The sequence below is a fragment of the Ptychodera flava genome, unplaced genomic scaffold (genome assembly GCF_041260155.1).
Source record: "Ptychodera flava strain L36383 unplaced genomic scaffold, AS_Pfla_20210202 Scaffold_94__1_contigs__length_393698_pilon, whole genome shotgun sequence".
NCBI lineage: Eukaryota > Metazoa > Hemichordata > Enteropneusta > Ptychoderidae > Ptychodera > Ptychodera flava.
Window position 1 is genome coordinate 351,424 of NW_027248416.1, and position 19,317 is coordinate 370,740.

General features: G+C 36.5%; 3 protein-coding genes across 3 annotated transcripts; all 3 read right to left on the minus strand.

The window, feature by feature from the left end:
- Positions 1–7,361: 7,361 nt before the first annotated feature.
- LOC139129138 (cyclic AMP-dependent transcription factor ATF-6 alpha-like) lies at positions 7,362–10,203 on the minus strand. The gene is made up of 2 exons (XM_070694787.1): positions 8,666–10,203; positions 7,362–7,938 (listed from the first exon to the last, which is right to left on the minus strand). The coding sequence occupies exon 1, from the start codon at positions 9,988–9,990 to the stop codon at positions 9,175–9,177; it is 816 nt and encodes a 271-aa protein (XP_070550888.1). The 5' UTR covers positions 9,991–10,203; the 3' UTR covers positions 7,362–7,938; positions 8,666–9,174.
- A 2,165-nt stretch (positions 10,204–12,368) lies between these two features.
- LOC139129143 (uncharacterized) lies at positions 12,369–19,100 on the minus strand. The gene is made up of 4 exons (XM_070694792.1): positions 19,039–19,100; positions 17,567–17,955; positions 16,082–16,737; positions 12,369–15,921 (listed from the first exon to the last, which is right to left on the minus strand). Exons 2-3 carry the CDS (start codon positions 17,937–17,939, stop codon positions 16,235–16,237), a joined length of 876 nt encoding a protein of 291 aa, XP_070550893.1. The 5' UTR covers positions 17,940–17,955; positions 19,039–19,100; the 3' UTR covers positions 12,369–15,921; positions 16,082–16,234.
- On the minus strand, positions 14,866–15,576 carry LOC139129135 (probable basic-leucine zipper transcription factor P). The gene has a single exon (XM_070694786.1). The coding sequence runs from the start codon at positions 15,574–15,576 to the stop codon at positions 14,866–14,868; it is 711 nt and encodes a 236-aa protein (XP_070550887.1).
- Positions 19,101–19,317: the final 217 nt, after the last annotated feature.

A 19,317-nucleotide genomic window follows, 5' to 3' on the forward strand; every position in this document is an offset into this window, starting at 1 on the left:
TGATCAAAAAACTGAAGTCAATGGAAAGCGTTATCTATTTGGTCCAGAATTATCAAAAATAGCGTCAATGACACTGTAGCTCCCATCCTGGACTATTTAGTGTTTGTTCTCTGGTCAGATATTTGAACATGTGTGAAAGGGATAAAGTGCATGAAGTGAAAATACTTAAATGTAATGTACTGGAGACAGTGAAATATGTTTAATGTATTTATTCAGAATATAAAATGGAAAAAAATACAGAATTAGAATATCGTATACTGTGATACAACCATTAACTAAACAAGTCATTGACAATGACAGTCCTCACTTGTAATAGGAGTATTAGTCTTGATGGGGCAGGGAAATGTGGTCATTAAGAAGTATCACTGGAGTGTATATGTTGAGATCTATGGGCAAATAGGTCTATGTCATTGTTCCCAATTTGAAACACATGGGGCATGTCTAAGTTATGGTTCTAAATCGGGAAAAAAGATCAGACCTCTAGCAGTATTGGCCAGCCAAGAAATACATATGCGCATAATAAATGAGGTACAAGATGTGACATCTTAAGGTCTAATATCCTATCAAAATTGGAGGGTATAGAACTTGTGGTTACTGAGATATGCATATCTATGTATAATCAAGGTCAAAGGTCATTGAGGTTACATGACATTTTGAAAAAAAAATTATATTGCTAATTAATCCCTATATGCCAAAAAATCAGACCTCTAGCTCTATTCACTTGCCCAGAATTAGATGTGTGCAAAATTAATGAGGTAAAGCATGTGTTGTCATAAGGTCTCCTCCCCATCCTACTAAATACAAAGGACATAGCACTTGTAGTTACTTATTTATTGACATAAACATATATTTTAGGTAAAAGGTCATCAAGGTCACATGACATTTGGTCAAAAAATTCTCTTCTATAGTTATCCCTATATACCAAAAATCAGACATCCAGCTCTATTGGCTTGCTCAGAATGAGATATGTGCATAATTAATGAGCTACAATATGTGGCATCATAAGGTGTCCAATCATACCAGATATGAAGGGTGTAGCACTTGTGGTTACTGAGTTATGGACAAATATGTATATTTGAGGTCAAAGGTCACCGAGGTCACATTACATTTGTCAAAAAAATTCTCTCCTATAGTTATCCCTATATATCAAAAATCAGACCTCTGGCTCTATTGGCTTGCTCAAAATTAGATATGCACATAATTAATGAGGTACAATATGTGGCATCATAAGGTGTCCCATCATACTATACATGAAGGATGTAGCACTTGTGGTTACTGAGTTATGGACAAATATGTATATTTGAGGTCAAAGGTCACCGAAGTCATGTCACATTTTGTCAAAAAAATTGTATTGCTAGGTTATCCCTATATACCAAATATAGTTATCAAAACAAACCACCAATTGTATGAAACATGGGCCTAAATACAGACAGACTGACATTCACAGACTGGCACAGAGTGATGACATTGACCCCAAGTGTGCCTTGGCCCATGGAGAGTGATAAAGATATAACAAAAGCTGAATGTAATGATAAAATAGTTAAGTATAGGCCTACAGACACTGAGGGTGAATATGTTACAGCAATTTGATTAGTTTCTTTTCATTTTCTACTTCTGTGATAATTTTAAGACAATCAAACTGCAAGGCAGTTTTAATATTTAATTGACATAATTTAATTTAATATTTAATATTTAATTATTTTATATAATTTAATTGACATACACGTTATCTGGTACAAGCACACAGCAAACTGTTCTTGATTTTTCATTTACAATATTTGACATAGACTGAAATACATAACATGCAACAAATATTTACATTTTGCCCATGCACCAGATACATGGAGAGATTTCAGCATGCAATCATTAACTCAGAAACCCTATAGGGAAAAGTAAACATTGTTTTCTTCCAGAACAGCTGGTATATCCACATCTGGAGCAACTTACAAACTTAACCAATTACACAAGGATGATGACACAAGAGATAAAGTTAAACTGTGGTGAACTTGACTATTCCTTTCAAATCCTTACCTAACTTGATTGACATCTTAAACTAAAATACACTGCATGTTTAATGGCACACAAAAATACATCAGGGGTGTACCATTTGATAAAAGAAGGTTGTCTGGAAGATTGATGAGGAACATCTTTTTTATCCGATACACTGTACATTCTTTTTTTCCCACTATCCCACCTTTGTGGCTGATTTTTTTATTGACATTTGTTTGGATTTTTTTCAAAATCTGCCAGGACCCCCCCCCCTTCCATCACTCTTTAACATTGAAAAAAACTTTGAATATATTTGTTGGAAACCACACCTGCTAAAATCACCTCAGCTATGTTTTCTCATTATTTTTTACCGCATTTCAACACCAAATACAGTTTACCATTTCAAATGCTTACTGAATCACAACATTATCTTAAACATAGGGCCAATGTCCCTGAAGCTACTATAGACATGGATACAAAATTAAGTATTTCCTGACTGTATGAAATCATCTCACTAAGGTCATCCTAGGGACCTGTTAACCAAATATTAAAGCTGTCTGACCAGCGGTTTTGAAAAAAACAAGCGACCCAATAGTCGACAGAGCTCTGCTGTGTTATGTAGAGAGCAACTTTTTGTGACATATGTATTGATGAAGATGGTTGAGATCTTTGATAGCTCATTTCAGGATGGCCTGACCTAAAATGGCAACATTAGCTGCAAATATACAAAATTGATGATTTCATCATAATTATGTATAAAAATGTATACAAAATATCAAAGCTATCACATGAGTAACTTTTGAGAAACAAATATTTTGACCAAAAATGGCAAAAATTGACCCAAAAATACAAAAATTGAAGATTTCATCAAATTTCACTATATCACACTAGGAGAACCCCCAGGAACCTGTATACCAAATATCAAAGGCATCAGACAAGTAGTTTTTGAGAAACACATTTTTTACCAAAAATGTCAAAAATTGCACCAAAAATACAAAATTGCAGATTTCATCATATATTCTATATATCATTTAGTTTATCTGTAGGAACCTGTATACCAAATATCAAAACTGTCAGACGAGCGGTTTTGATGAAATAAATTTTGACCAAAAATGACAAAAAAATTCCTTAAAAATACAGATTTGCATATTTCATCACAATTTGAACAAATCCAAATTTGGTTATCCCTAGGGACCTGTATACCAAATATCAAAGCTGTCAGCGAGCGGTTTTGATGAAATAAATTTTTGACCAAAAATGACAAAAAAATTCCTTAAAAATACAGATTTGCATATTTCATCACAATTTGAACAAATCCAATTTGGGTTATCCCTAGGGACCTGTATACCAAATATCAAAGCTGTCTGACCAGCGGTTCATGAAGAAGAAGATTTTTTACCAAAAACGCCTTTTTGGCACTAATTTGTATATTTTCAACAATATCAAAAAATCAAAAAAAGCACAATTATTTCAGGTCAGCCCAAAGTACTTACATGCTAATTTTTCATGTAATCTGCTCAGTGGTTATTGAGATTTTCAATTTTGACTGTTTTTACATTTTTCACTTAATTTGCATATTTTTGGCAATGACAACTTCATTTGAACAAAATCTCATCTACAGCCCATCATCCATGTACACACCAAATATCAAGATGAAATGTGCAGCGGTTTTGGAGTTTTTGATGTTGACGGACAGACATACAGACATACAGACATACAGACATACAGACATACATACATACAGACATTTCCCTAGCCTATAAGAATAGCTTCCATTGCCATATATACATATGGCTATGGGAGCTAAAAATTACAGAAAAATTCACTAAAAATTGGTCAAATGTTGCACTAAATTTTTGATAAGAAAAATTACAGCACTCATAGGGCTAAACAATGTCACTGAAATAAATTTAGAGCTAAAAGAACGGCAGTACAGATCTGATGAATGTCTGTACCACAGAAACATTTAAGAAAGCAGAACAATATGACCAAATTCCAACACCAAAAACAAGAAGTGAAAATTTGTAAAGACTGAAATTTTTTTAATAGTAAATGAAAGGAATCAATCCTTTGATGCCAAGAAGGCAGTAAAAAATGAAGATTTAACATTATCTGCATTCTTTTTATCTCAAAAGATTTCATTAAGCAAGGCTGAAGTTATTAAATTCTGTGTCTCTACATGCATGGGCTTTCTGAAGTTTTCATGGAAACAAAAACATATTCAATCAGACTTCACAAAGTAGCTTTTCAGTCTACAAATCTTTGTTCACAAATTTTGTAAATTGTTAGTTTGGTATAAAAGAATGTGCCTAGAAAGAGAATGAATTGAACTTTTTCTTAAACTTTCCTGAATGAAGTTTTCAACCAATTAACCAATACAATCAATGTTTTCAACCAATGTAATTACATGACTGCTAGAGAAACATAATTACTCACTATTTACTGATATTTGACTTTCAAAATGGCCGCTATCACGGTGTTATCTCTAGGGGCAAAGTTAAATTTTTGATTTTCATAAAACTAAGCCATTGAAGAGCTTCAACCTTTTCAGCACCATGGTTTGGTCCAAACCCATTGTTATCAATGGTGGGTGTGGACCTGTTTACAGGGAATTGGGGGTGAATGGGTTAAAATGAGCCCCAATGAGGGGTAGACCAGAGAACAATAAATGTGAACATTTAAGAGTCTGAGTATCTGTTCCCAAGGCACATTCTACCTTGAAACCTATGCATGCCTGCATGTCACTATGAAATGTAAATTTAGCAGTGAAACACAGTAGTTTCCTGATTTTTGAATAGGCACTTCTATCTCATGAAAATTATCAAGTGTAAATAATCCTCCACATGTAAATTTTCTAGGTTTTGAACTGCTGAACTCTCAGGGATGCAAAGTGGCATAATGACCAATATGAAAATACACATACTTCTTGGAAGCTGGAAGTACAGGTCTGGTCATCAAATATATTGGTAGCCATCATCTTGGGCAAAGTACCATCAAGGTTGTATAATCAAAACATCACCATCCAAAATATTTTTCAAGCATTCTACAATAAGAATAGCATGATGACATTTCCATTTTTGCAAAGTACTTGCGAGCGTCACGTCACATATTTAAGTCCATGGTGAAAACCAAAGCTTGTATATCAACTCAACAATTTGCATTTCAAGATTCCTTCTTTCATTTAGGATTAATAGCATGAGATGATCCAAAGAGACTATGAATTCTGGATTAAATCAGCCATTTGCTACCTAGGGCTGTGCAGCGTATGACAACACTGCTGTTTTTGACTTTGTAAAGATACTTGAAGGATTTCACAATAACTATAGCGTACCCAGTGCCATTTATCCAGTGAACAGTCTACTCAAAATGAAAACAACAATTACATCATTTATTTCAAAAAAATCTGAATTTTTCCACAGCTGATTATGGTTTTCATGGGAAATTTTGCCTTGTAATGGTCTCTTCATAACTAGGGTTAACAACATTGCAGATGAATTTTCACTCTCTAATGCATCAGCTTTTATACTTCCAGGTAATATCTTCCCTAAATGGTTCACACTTTGTAACCAGTCCTGAATAGTCACGCCATTTGACTAGATGCATTAATATTTGATAGTGAACCATCGTCTCGATAGCAAACTTACCAGGATACAAGCATTACTGTACAGCCAGAAAACTTCAGGATGAAAACTGCGGTCCTTTTAAAATTTCTGAAAAGTTCATTGAACCCTTTTAAAGTTAGTATTCTAAAATCCATGGTCCACAATATACACCACTTTATTACCATGACAACTCGCATACAATTTTTGTTGTCAAAAGTGACATGCAAGAAATGCAACATGTAGCAGGTTGGTGTGTTTGTACAGGTACACACCTCAATCCAATCAGACACAAAGATCTATGTCACCAGTATTGATTATAGGAGGGGTCAATCACAGTCTATCAGTCAATTATAGACAGTAGTGGCTAGGAACCCATATGAATTGTGTTAAAAGATGCTTGCCATGCCTTATGTACCCTGCAAGCTGAAATTTTCACTCAGGATTCCAGACTTGCCTTCAACCTAGGCGTTTCCTCCACCAGCTAAGTTTAATTTCAAAGCAGTAGTCTAGAAAGGTTAGTGATATAGTCAGTGGCATCTGTGAATAAAATGGGATGACTTTGGACAAGTTATTATTCAAGATTTCAACACACACTGAAAATAACAAAGTACTGAATAGGTAAGACACTTATGACTGGGTAATTGTTGGTACTCTCTCACGACAACTTCAAAATTCAAAGTGAATGAAATGTTAAGTGGAATTACACATCTCTCTGTTCTTTCCACAACAACATGATAGTGCATTATTGAATATCCATGACAAGTCTCAACGTTTGGCTTTGTAATTTTAAAATAACATCCAGTGGCGCAAGCTTTGACAAAGATTTCATCTCTTTCAAACTATAGACAAAGTGTTCAGTGATCCAGAGCAGTTTAGCGGTTTATGTACCTTGGGTGAAAGATAATTACGGAAGAATTTACATGTATGAAGTCACTATGGATTAGCACACAAGTTTTTTCAGTCGGGATTATAAGGCAGTCGCATTTTATCAAAACCATTTTAGTCAGAGACTATTTTCTAGAAGTCAGTTCAGCCGAGGACAACACAATTCATTTGGGTTCCTAACTACTAGAGTTTGACTTGACATCTATGACAAACCCAGAGAGAGAATAATCAAACAGTATTGATGATCTTTAGATATGTTGGAAATTTATAAATTGACATCAGGGAGTACATAACACTACTAGCTTTCTCCAGTCTTGGACATAGGCAATAGATTACACTTGACCAAGATTGCTCTGGGAAAACTCTAATTTTGATGACTATTTTGTTTGTTACCAGAATGATGTACTTTGCAAAATGCTTTCTTGGTCAGCTTTGGTTTGCAACAAGTTGTGACATTGCTGACAGAATTCCAATTCAAAAGCAAGTTGTGACATTGCTGACAGAATTCTAATTCAAAAGCAAGTTGGAACATCAAAGCTGACCAGTAATGTCAGTTATTGTTACAAGATAAAATTTCAATGAGAGCAAATATTGTGTTAAATGAAAAGTGTACTTAAACACTCATTTCTTATTATCGCAACTTTCCGAAATATTACGTCTGATGTGTCTTATGGCCACACATTTACTCTAAGCATTACACTTCATATTACAGATTTGTGTCTGCAGGATCGAGGTGTGTACACTTCATATTACAGATTTGTGTCTGCAGGATCAAGGCGTGTACTGACATGTCTGTGTTGATGAACTCTACTACCTGCCTGCCACAACTGACGCTGATCTTGCATGTAACCTTTGACCTTTCTGAAATAGGAGAAAACCATGCAATTTGAAATATCAATACCTTTTAATGTCGTATCTCTAGAAAGCTAAATAACATCTCTATGCGAAGGTAAATAAAATAGCAAAAATCATGAAGTAGGATTGTGTTGGCCAGAGTCTCTCCATCAATGTCAGGTTCCTGGACTGTACATTGGCTATTTCAGACCAACCCTTTGAAACTACATGCACTATTCCACAAGTCACTCTTTACGTAATGTCTTTCCATTTGATGCATTTGATAGTCATCAATGCTGTGTATTTGATAGTCATCAATGCTGTGTATTTGATAGTCATCAATGCTGTGCATTTGATAGTCATCGATGCTGTGTATTTCAACACAATGGCATCTTTGTTATTGTGGAGGGTAGCAAATTTGGCGTCAGAATTAGTTTCAACCCCAGATATCTCACGATAAAATTTCACAACAATTACAGACTGTGTATCATGTCCACATTTCAATGGTTATATCATACTACCTGTTTACCAAATACCTCATTCTTATTTCAAACGGCGCCCTCTCCCACTTTCCAGCTTATCTGCCGCAACTCATGGCAATCCGCTCACTAGTGACAAATGCTGTCATCTTCATTGGGGCAGCAAGAGAGAAGAAAAATTCCCATAAGAATCACAACTCACTGCTATGTAGCATGCAATGCATTTTAAAGATGACATGGCTTACTTTGCACTTATTTAATCCTGATGTTACTTTTAATGCTATAAACAGACGGCAAAGTTTGCATGAGGGAAAGAATGTCCCTCTATCATCGTTTCATCGACGAATCAGTTGCAGGCTAAATTCATGCACATCCAGTCAACTATCTTGTTCCAAATGACATATTATCTCCAAATCTATATTTCAGTATCATTTACATCGTTTCCATGTGAATTGTTTGATTTGGTAATTCTAGTTTGGTTGCAATTTCTGATCACACACTGCTTGTAGGAATAGTGAATAGATTCAACAAATAAACAGAATTTTTCGTGTGAATAATCTCTTTAAATCATTGTCATGTCTATTATAGATAAACAGAAAGGTTGATGTGATTTCAGAGATCTTCTTTCTGACTAACACCTCTGCAAATGTCATTTCAAGAAAGCAACAATAGCATTTGACAGAAAACTGACATCTTTCTGAACAATAACTAAAAAAAATAATTATATATACTGCAAGTTAACAATCACAAGGTATGAATAAAACTGGTATCGAAGTCAATCATAAACACTGTCAAAATAACTGTTGTACACACAATGAATACTGAACAATGAAATCTGCAATGAAATGTGAATACTAAAACTTGTGAAAACCTTACCGAATAATAAATTGACTGCCAACATCACTCCATTTCATCACTTCAGCAAGTCCCTGCAATACACTGCACTGTGTTCTGAAAATAGAAATGAATCTATAGTATACCTTGCTTGAATGGCAACCAATCTAAAAGGAAAATAGAGTTAGAATTAGCCATCCTTCTTTAGTTATATAACTAGTTAACAGGACGGTAACTCGGGTTTTTTTTTCAATTTTTCTGTTGATCCATTGTTAAGGTTTACTGTTTTGTCTTTGCTTCTTCTCCAAACATATCAAATATGTTTACTGCACTATACAGTAACATTCATATTCAAAGACTTCATTTCACTTATATTGATTTATCATCAACATCAAATGTGAAATTCTAAAATCTCAACAAGAATACTATTTGTACGCCTGGGAGTTTTTTTCACTGAATTTCCCCAGTAACCATAGCAACTCTTCCCGGATTTTGACTCGCTGGTTGCATATAGATATTCAGTTTTCCAGCATTTCCAACGGTGTCTTCGTTCAGAGCGTGTCTTGGTCTTTTGCCATGCCAGCACATTCAGAGCAGAACTCCACAGAAACAGTATCTTCAGAAACATGAAGACAAACTCCACCGCTGGTTCCTTTCTTCACAGTCCGTCGTCTTTTTGCTTTTGGTTCACTGCAGTCTCTCACAGCAAACGATGTTGTCAAGTTGAGGTCAGTTTTACCAATATTTTTCAGCAACTTAGAGAGGGTACTTTGATGGGCTAAGACGCTTTTCAAGTACATCACTTCCTCTTCCAAAGACTCGATCCTGCGTTTGAGTTCACCAGATTCACTTTTAAGTGTCCGGTTTTCGGCAGAAAGTTTGCAATTTTCAGACTCAAGTCCTTCTAGATACCGTTTCTTCTTTTGGCGATTTTCTCTGGCGGCGATGGCGTTTTTCCGGTTTCTCTGTACCAGTGAGGAACTATCAGAGTGACAGTCTGTTTTAGATTTCACGCCGGCTGATGATGTGATCTCCGCGGGTGGATTAATAACATCGACTGCATCCGAAGATGGGAAAGTCTCGATTTCGTTATCTTTAACAAGGAATTTCAGCAAATCTATGTCATCATCTTCTGAAATCAACGAATGGTGAGGTGAAATACCTTGATCTGACGACAAATCACACAGCATTGGGTCACTGTCGTTGGATGACATACTCGATTCACTTCGTTGTCGGGTGGCTGCTTTACCAAGCTGATCCAAATCGTCTGTAAAAAGTGTGTCCTCTTCTAAACACTTGTCAAGAGAGTCTATAAGGCAAGGTGTGTAGATATCAATCGCTGTATCTAATTCCAGATCAAACGACATCGTGCCCTGTCCCGTAAACTTGTCAAATTGCAGAGTTTGTTCACAACAGAACTGTTCAACTTCAGGCGAGACAATCACACAGCCACGCTCAAACACTTGTCCTAAACTTATAGCACGATTGTTGTAGAGATCTTACTAATCGTTCTGATACACTGCTTAGCAAGAATTGTGGATACAAGAACGTGAACGGAGCCACAAATTTTGGATAGGAAAAGTTACCTTTCAGCGTCGGCTTCTCTTGACGAAATATATTTCAGTATGTGACACCATGCAGTAACTATTGCAACATATTGTATTCTGATTGGCCAATATTAAATCACATGGTTTGAATTCTCCCTGTTGATTGGTCAATTATTTTTAACCATGACGTTATTCCATCTCACGAAAACGTTGTACTGACGTTTACCTGTTTACCGTTTTGACTTCTGCCACCTAGCCGAATCACCATGAGAAAATTAGTTCGTGATTACAGGTAAAAATAAGGCAAAATTCGAATAATGTGAATTCTGTAAAATTTGATCGTGGCTCTGCATTTGATTGCTAGACCAATGATAGGGTGCTTAAATACCAAATTACAGTTCGGGTCTCGCGGTTGGATTCAGGTCGCAAGATGTTGCCTCTGAAGAAGTAGTACCGTACACTCAATATTCTGTGGAGTCAGCGATCTCTATATAACAATACATTCCCCCCCCCCCCCCCCCCCCCCCCCCCCCCCCCCCCCCGTCGCAACCAAAAGGGGAAAGCGAAAGTTTGAAGTTTGTTTCTTCTCCAACTGCTACCTGTATCTAACTAACGATAACTGGCCGTACTATACTATTTCTAAGCGTTTGTGGCGACACTATAGACTTGGTTCAACCACAGGCGTGATGTTTTCTGGGTAGTTTCTATAAGTGTAGTTTATTCTACGTTTCGACGTTCTTTTCCGTAGCCTAATTAGGCTACGGAAGAGAACGTCGAAACGTAGAATAAACTACACTTATAGAAACTACCCAGAAAACATCACGCCTGTGGTTCAAGTCAGTGAATTTCTAAAAAATAAAATCATTTGAAGTAGTTTCTCATGCATGTGTCTCTCTCATGTGTTAATTTGAATTTGGCAGCCCAGGGTTTCCCAACGATTGAACGCGTTTAATACCTTTGAGTCTGCGCAGTCGTGAGTTTTATAGTTTCGCCGTCATTTTTATAAACGATATCGATGACAATATTCATGCTCGTCTGAAAAAATTTGCCTATGACACAAAGATTTATAGAGAAATTCAAAGCTTTAATGATCACGTAATGTTGCAGAGGGATTTGATCATCTAGTGGACTGGTCTAATAAATGGTTGATGAAATTTAATATTGACAAGTGCAAAGTTATCCATGTTGGACGTGATAATCCCAAATGGAATTATGAAATGGGCAATGTGCTTTTGGAAGAAGTTGAGGAAGAAAAAGATAATATTGGAGTTATAGTGCACAGAAGTTTAAAACCCAGTCGTCAGTGTTCAGAGGCAGTTAAAAAGGCAAATCGTGTAATTGGTATGATTAAGAGATCATTCACATCCCACACAAGAGATATCATGCTCAGGCTTTATAAGCAATTTGTGAGGCCTCACCTGGAGTATGCTGTCCAAGCGTGGTCTCCTTGGTTACAAAAGGATATAATTGGCATCATTTTACAAGAGGTATAGCCACAAACTGATGACGTCAAATCGCCGTACACAAAACACAGATGCCAGGTACTTGTAATTGCGACACTGTGTATTGTGTATGGTGATTTGACGTCATCAGTTTGTGGCTATACCACTTGTAAAATAGTGCCTATATGTATATTGGAGAAAGTTCAGGCTCGTTTTACCAAGGCTATCCAAGAATGTAGAGGCAAATCATATTTTGAAAGATTATCCTCACTTGAATTAACTACCTTGGAAACTCGCCGTGTGAGAGGTGATATGATAGAAGTGTACAAGATCTTGAATAATATAGATGACTGCAACATAATAATGGAGCGATGTTTGTCTAAAACTACAAGAGGACATGTAGAGAAACTGCAAAAGAAATTGTGTAGACTGGATATCCGCAAATACTCCTTTTCCCTTCGCATTGTTGATGAGTGGAACTCTTTACCTGACTATGTAGTACTTTCGAAGGATGTGAATAGTTTCATGAATAACATTGATAGATACTTCCGTACCATTAACAGGATTTGACGTAGGACGTTATGGCAAGATATTCAATCCCTAGTATACTGAACTGAACTGAACTGTATAGCGTTTATCCCACTCACGCGTTTCACATGAAAACAGAACACAAATCGCGTTTACCCCACTCAAACGTTCACAAATCACAGACTTGAACCAAGTCTAGTGACACTACACCGAAGACAAGGTACACACTTAGAATTGTAAAATCTGGAAACTTTATTTTATATAATTTATGGCTAAATATGAGTGTTTGACCCCACTTTGACCACTAAACAACTCAAATAAATGAAAATGTATACTTTGAAAACTAATATTTCCCATCATGGCTATTCCAAGAGTCAATCTGAGACTTTGTTCTACAAAACAGAGATTAAGAAATTACTACCAGAAGAAGCTGCTCCTCTGAAAAAATGTTACATCTACCAATTAAACATAGAATGTAGGGAATTAAATGAAAACAGTAATTTTGGGCAAAATGACATGGATACTGCTAAGGGATCCTTCAGTAATAACAAGGGGTGGACCAGGGCAATGGAGGGAGGGTCACTTTTTAGAAAACTGGAAGGGGGAGGGTCAAATTTTATAAGCCTATCTTTGGGGAGGGTCACTTTAAACAGAAGCTGATTTTACTGCCAAACCTTCAATTGTCCATTTGATATTTCCTGAATAGGAAAATTGCAGACAAAATATATCAGTTCTTTTAAATGTATGAACATTATCGACAAGCTTCACAAGCTAAGAAAATGATGTGGTATCCTACATTAAACACCTTGAACAGTTAAAACTTATGAAAGACACGAGACAAAACCATATGTGACAGGTGGCAAAGTGTATAACAATTATCAAATATCTATAAATGAACAGACATTGTTAGTCTTATATTAAAAAAAAATTGTTCATAGTTATCTCATAGCATGTATAGTGAATCAACATTTCGGTGAAATTCCAAAATCAAATTTCTTGCACACACATGGAGTTGTAACCACCCTAGTCTAATAAAGTACATTCATCTTAATTATAAAACATCCATAAATGCACAGATATTGCTAGTTTTATATTGGAAAAACATTGTTCATTGTTCTCTGATAAACTATCTCCCCCCCCCCACATGTATAGTAAATCAAGGTTCTCAAACACACCTTTTACTTCCCACTTCAAGCAAAGTACATTTAAATACATTATTAAACATATAGAAATTACAGATATAGCTTGTTTTGTGGGGGAAATTGTCAACATTTTGCCTGATAGACTCCATGTATTATGATTTGATATTTTTGGATGAAGCACTAAATCAGCCACATCTTGCCTTCTTTAGTTGCACAAGATATGGCGACCCTCCCACAAAGGTATAAAATATCATGTCCCTTCAAAAATGCTTGCTTGATACATTGTGACATTCCCTCTCAAAAACACCAGCCCTCCCCCGTTTAATTTCTGTCCCTAACTCACATAACAATTAAACATTATATTATGTCAATTAGCTGACACTGTTTCAGTCATTCCTGGGGAGAATACTGCAGTGGTTGTCAAGTATGTTGTACTGGGGGGGGGGGGGGGGGTCACATTTTAGACAGGAGGATAGGAGAGGGTCACATTTAACAGTACATATGTGCATGGACTCCCTCCCCCTTGTAATTACTGAAGGCTCCCTAATGCAGTCCCCCCCTATGGTTATCCTTTAGAAATAGCATCTAGGCACCTCTCATGCCTCTCATGCCTTTTTGCATAAATTACTGACGTAGCCACTGTAAGTGACAGGTGCCTCCATATTACTAGTATGCTTTTCCCGACAACAGAATGCTGAACGAGGCTAGGCTTGTGCTTAGCTAGATGTTAGAGCTGTAGGCCACAGAAGTGCAGGTCCTTATGACCTGAAGCTATTTTCTCACACTGCCGCAGCATTCTATGAAGTTCAGTAAGTGTACACAATCTAAGCGCGATGAAAGTGAGTACTGATATCAAAGAACATCTTGTAATATTGTCAGCTGCCTGGCAATGATAATAACTGTTTTGTGAGAAACACTCTCATGGAAGTTTGACGGCTTTCAATTTAAAAGGACAGAAGCAGTGATGGTGTTGTGATTATTTGTTTCATAAAACAAACTCATGTTTTATTTGTTTGACTAAAGATATTGAAATACAACGTCATAGCATCGCAACACTTTACGGTGTGCAGGACGTAACGTTATAGTTGACAAATGAATTCTAGTCTGGACTTAATTCATTTGTCATCAACGACATTGGACATATAAAAAGTTAAACTATTGGGCCACACATTCATTGGTTTCAACTATCAACTACATAGGTATGCCTACTACCTACAGAGAAGTGATTTTCATTAAATTCTTCAAAACGGCAATTGCAAAAAGCAAATCATTTGTTTAAAAACTTTTAAATCTTAATAAATCCTTGTACATGTACACACAAAAAACAAAGTATTCCTTTCTGACTAGTTGCTACGTTTGGTCAAGATTACCAGCCATTGCAGCACATTTTGCACAGAATTCTAATGATACATTTTTATCACTAACATGAAGGCACACTCCACCACTTGTTGTGGAATTTTTAAACCTTTTCGCTTCTGGTTCATCATAATGCTGTCTTTTAAATGATGTTGTCAAGGTTACATTACTTTTTTCAATATTTTTCAACAATCCTGACAAAGTGCTTTGATGAGCAAGTACACTCTTTAAATATGTAGTCTTTCTTTTAAATTTGATATTTCTTTCATCAAACTCTTCACTTCTGTCTTCAATTTCTGATTTTCTGATTTCAAAGAATTATTTTCCAATTCTAATTTTTCAACATACTGTTTCTTCTTTTGTCTGTTTTCCCTGGCAAGTATTGCATTTTTTCTGTTTCTTTCTGACATTTTATCATTTTCAATCTTTGCAGAGTATTGGGTTTTTGTTGATCCATCAAATGATGTCCTCTTGATGGAGGGCAATTCCTCACTATTCGTGGACTCTTCCACATTTCTTCTCATATTTGACATTTCATTATGACATGTATGTTTTGATTGTTCAACCATTGTACTACAGTCTCCATCATTGTTCAGCTGATGGTTCAAGTCTACTGAAACTCTACTCACATACTCAATTTCACTACCATAGACATCTTTGTCTTGAGAAAATTCTTCCACTGTTTCCATGACAACACTCTGATCTATCACTTCTTGATCACTGTCCCTCAAATCTGAATCTGACACTGTCTTGGTCATTTGCATGTCACTGATACTAATATTCCTTGAATGTCTACTGTTTGCTGTCATGGCAACTGTTTCCCTAGAAACACCATGTGACAGGCTGTGCTCCTCCATGGATTTTTCATCAACCTTTGAACTTTCAAAAATTGGACTCATTGGACTGTTGCTGTTCTTGTTTGTGTTGTATCTTGTCATGATTGGCTAGTTTTCGACTGTCAACACAACTACTGTCTTTATTGGCCAGTCTTTGACTGTCAACACAACTACTGTCTTTATTGGCCAGTCTTTGACTGTCAACACAACTACTGTCATTGGTCACATCGCTGTTTAAACAGTGATGACAGTGCTGATTATGACTTGTACTGGCTGTGGTATTTCTTTCAATACTATCATCAACAACTGCAGGCATTTCATGGCATTTAGCACAATTTTTAATCCAGGAATTCATTATTTCTTGGTGTTTGTCTTCCATCATTGGGTCAGTGGCATCATCAAAACATGGTGCGCATATATCGTCAAGGTCACCATCACCATGGCAATCTGCAATGTCAAAGTTCAAAATATCACTTCAGAGTAGATATCGGACATACAACTTAACTGTTCTCAATCCAACAGTTACTTTTTCTCTAAATTGTCTTACAAATGAAATTGTCAGGCTGGACAAATTCTAAGAAAGGACACTTTTTATTTATGTTCTTACCGACAGAATCTTTAACTGTTTCTTCTTTTTGTTTTTCTACAGTTTCATGTTTTGGCAGCTGCACTGTATAGTTGTGATCATGATGATGAAAATAATCAATCACTGGCTTTGTTTTATTGTTTTGTTGTTTATCTCCAGTCTGTGCACACTTTTCTATGATTCACTGGTCTGTACACACTTTGCAGTGATGTCATTGGTCTGTACACACTTTGCTGTGATGCCATTGGTCTGGACACACTTTGCTGTAATATCATTGGTCTGTACCGGTACACACTTTGCTGTGATATCACTGGTTTTTACACACTCTGTTGTGATGTCACTGGTCTGTACACACTCAACTGTGATGTCACCAGTCCTTACAAACTCATCTATGATGTCACCGTTCTTCACACCCTTATCTGTGATGTCACTGGTACATTTATCAGTTAATGTACCTGGAGTATCATTCCCTTTACATTTTGATGTATTGTCATCTTGTAGCATACTACTTATGGCATCCTCATTACATTCATGGTTGTCTCCTCTTGACTCTTTTTGTTGACATTGATCTGCTGATTGGTTCAGAGCTATGACATCATCTATGACAGTTTTTGTTTTCAGCCAATCAAAATCCTTGGCTTCTGATGAATTTGAACACTTTTCAGTTCTTCTGTAATCTAAAAAACAAATTTACAAAAAATTCACGATGCTGTAAATATTTGTAACCATATGCCTTGACAAGTTAGTGTGTTTTGACATCTCTCTTCAAAATACAAATATGTCTTATATGCAACTGAGTGCAGTGTTTATATCAAAACCATACTAATACTGTATTAACACACATCTAGAAGTCACTGCCAAGTTATCAGTCCAACCACAGTTCAGGGTTGTCAGTCAAACCACAGTCCCTCTATAGAGGGTCCATTGGTCCAACACACATCCTGCTGTCACTGTCAGACTCTGCGTGTAGCAGAGCAGCACATCGTGAAATGAATGCAAGAATATCAAGAGTTCAAAAATACAAACTCAGGTAAAATCAGTTCTCCCAATTTATACTTCAACAGTGCAAAGTGGTTAGTATTCTATTATGAACCCCTCACATCATAAGTGTGACTGCACACTGCTTATTCAGAATCTTTGGATGGAATACTTGTAAAAGTAGACTTTATTGAACAGATAAATTTTCACTGTAAGATAAGTGAATTTGTTGCCCTGTTCAACAATGAACCAGAACCATTTACATTGTCATTGCTATTACTAAAACAACATAAATTTTGCCTTCTTTTAACTTTTGTATAAAAAGTTGCTACTGAAATCAGTTGAGCAAATGGCTATGTTGGTCTCAGATCATACACAATGGTATCAGGACCTTTATTGTTATGCTAGATTAAGCCGCTATGATCTTGATGTTTTTAAGAAATTTTTAAGGATGGTAAAGACATGGAACAGTTACACATAATTGTTCAATTTCAGTTCCAACAGAAATTTATTGTTAAATTACCATACCTGCTAAAGTCTTGACCACTTCCCTGTTTGTAATTGGCTGCTTCAACAGAACTTTGGTACTTTTATCTTTTGATGTTGTCAACAACTTGGCATGTTCATTAGCTGAATCTATCTGGCATAAGCCATCATCCTTGCTATCAGTAGTTCCTGTGTGACATTGCCTTCTCCCCGGTTTGATGTCATGATCACTTGCCACCATCTTGCCACAATTCCCACACACACCCAGGAATTCCATGTTATAATACTTCACCGCACAGCTGCCATGGTGGAGATCACTATCGTAATTTAAATATTTCCAGGTACAATCCGATGTATTGTTACACTCATGATGGCAGTTACAGAAGCCAGATGTGTTGTCAGGTTTTGTTGCCATGGTAACATTAATCTTGCTGCAGAGTGTGAATGTTAAAACAAAACAATATTGATACACTGTTCTGTCACATTAAACACTATTGCACACCATAAAGGGAGGCAGTCATCGGAACTGTGCTCAAAGGTCGATAAGGACACCTACGACCGATGTAAACACTGTATCCAAGGTATGTTGCTGACTTATGAGTTTAAACACGTTTGTCATAATGTACATCATGAAATATATATGTTGCAACTTTGTTGACATGATACATATACATATAGTGCATGAAATACATTGTTTGTAAACAAGAAAGTCGCACATGCGCAGTGCCGACAACCGCGTCCCTTTAAGGTTTAGATCTTCATAAAACTTTGTGGTGCGATATATGAACAGCAATTAAGATAAAAAAATAAAAAAATTATAATGCTCCTACACCATTGGACGAGTATTGGCGATGTTTCACTAATCTATAGCTCTTTGCATTGGGTTTTTTACCATCACGTGAATGTAATGTGACAATTTATGGACAAACGCAAAATATTGGTTTTGTTTATGAACTGTAAGCTAACAAGATGACATCTGCATCCATAAAGGTTTGAGCTTTCCGACAGAATAATCTTTAATTGTAAGAATACCAATTTCTTAAAATTAGTACAACTTAAAGAGTATAGCTTCCAAACAATTACTTGGCTCTGAGCGCACTCGAACGATGACATCGTCGATGTGTATTGAGGTAGGATTAGGAAGAGAGAGGTCAGGCAGTAAAATTCAAGCACAGTCGTTTGGAGAGCTATTCAGCGCTGGGACTATTCGCCCCATAGACGAATATACAGAAGCGAGAAATACGGGGTATTTCTCGCTTCTGTACACTCGTCTATGGGGCGAATAGTCCCAGCGCTGAATAGCTCTCCAAACGACTGTGATTCAAGGGGTCCTACTAATTACTGCCCGTGACTGCCCCGATTCAAGGGTTGACGACAGACCAATATCTAGATCTACATCTGTACTTGAATTATTGATATTCAGTACCGACAACGTCTATTCATTCACAGATAAAAATATTGAAGATGACGCAACAAATATATCGCTTCCAGGACCCAGGGAAGTTTTTACGTACCTCTACCTGGGGAGCCACGACACACCACCCAGCAGATCTGCAGACGTCGACGGTTCACCTTTAACCCTTATGACATGATACCCAGCCTCGTTCCAAGTAAAAATTTTATTGGTACGACATATTCCATGAAATTTCTGCGCATCAGGTACATTAGCAGGAGAAACGGTTGTTACTTGATTTTTTGTGGCATCCTGCGTATTGACGAGGATATTGCAGATACATGGGATTAAATCCAGACAAAAATTTCAAAGACGCTGCTTGGTGAATTGGCATGACGGT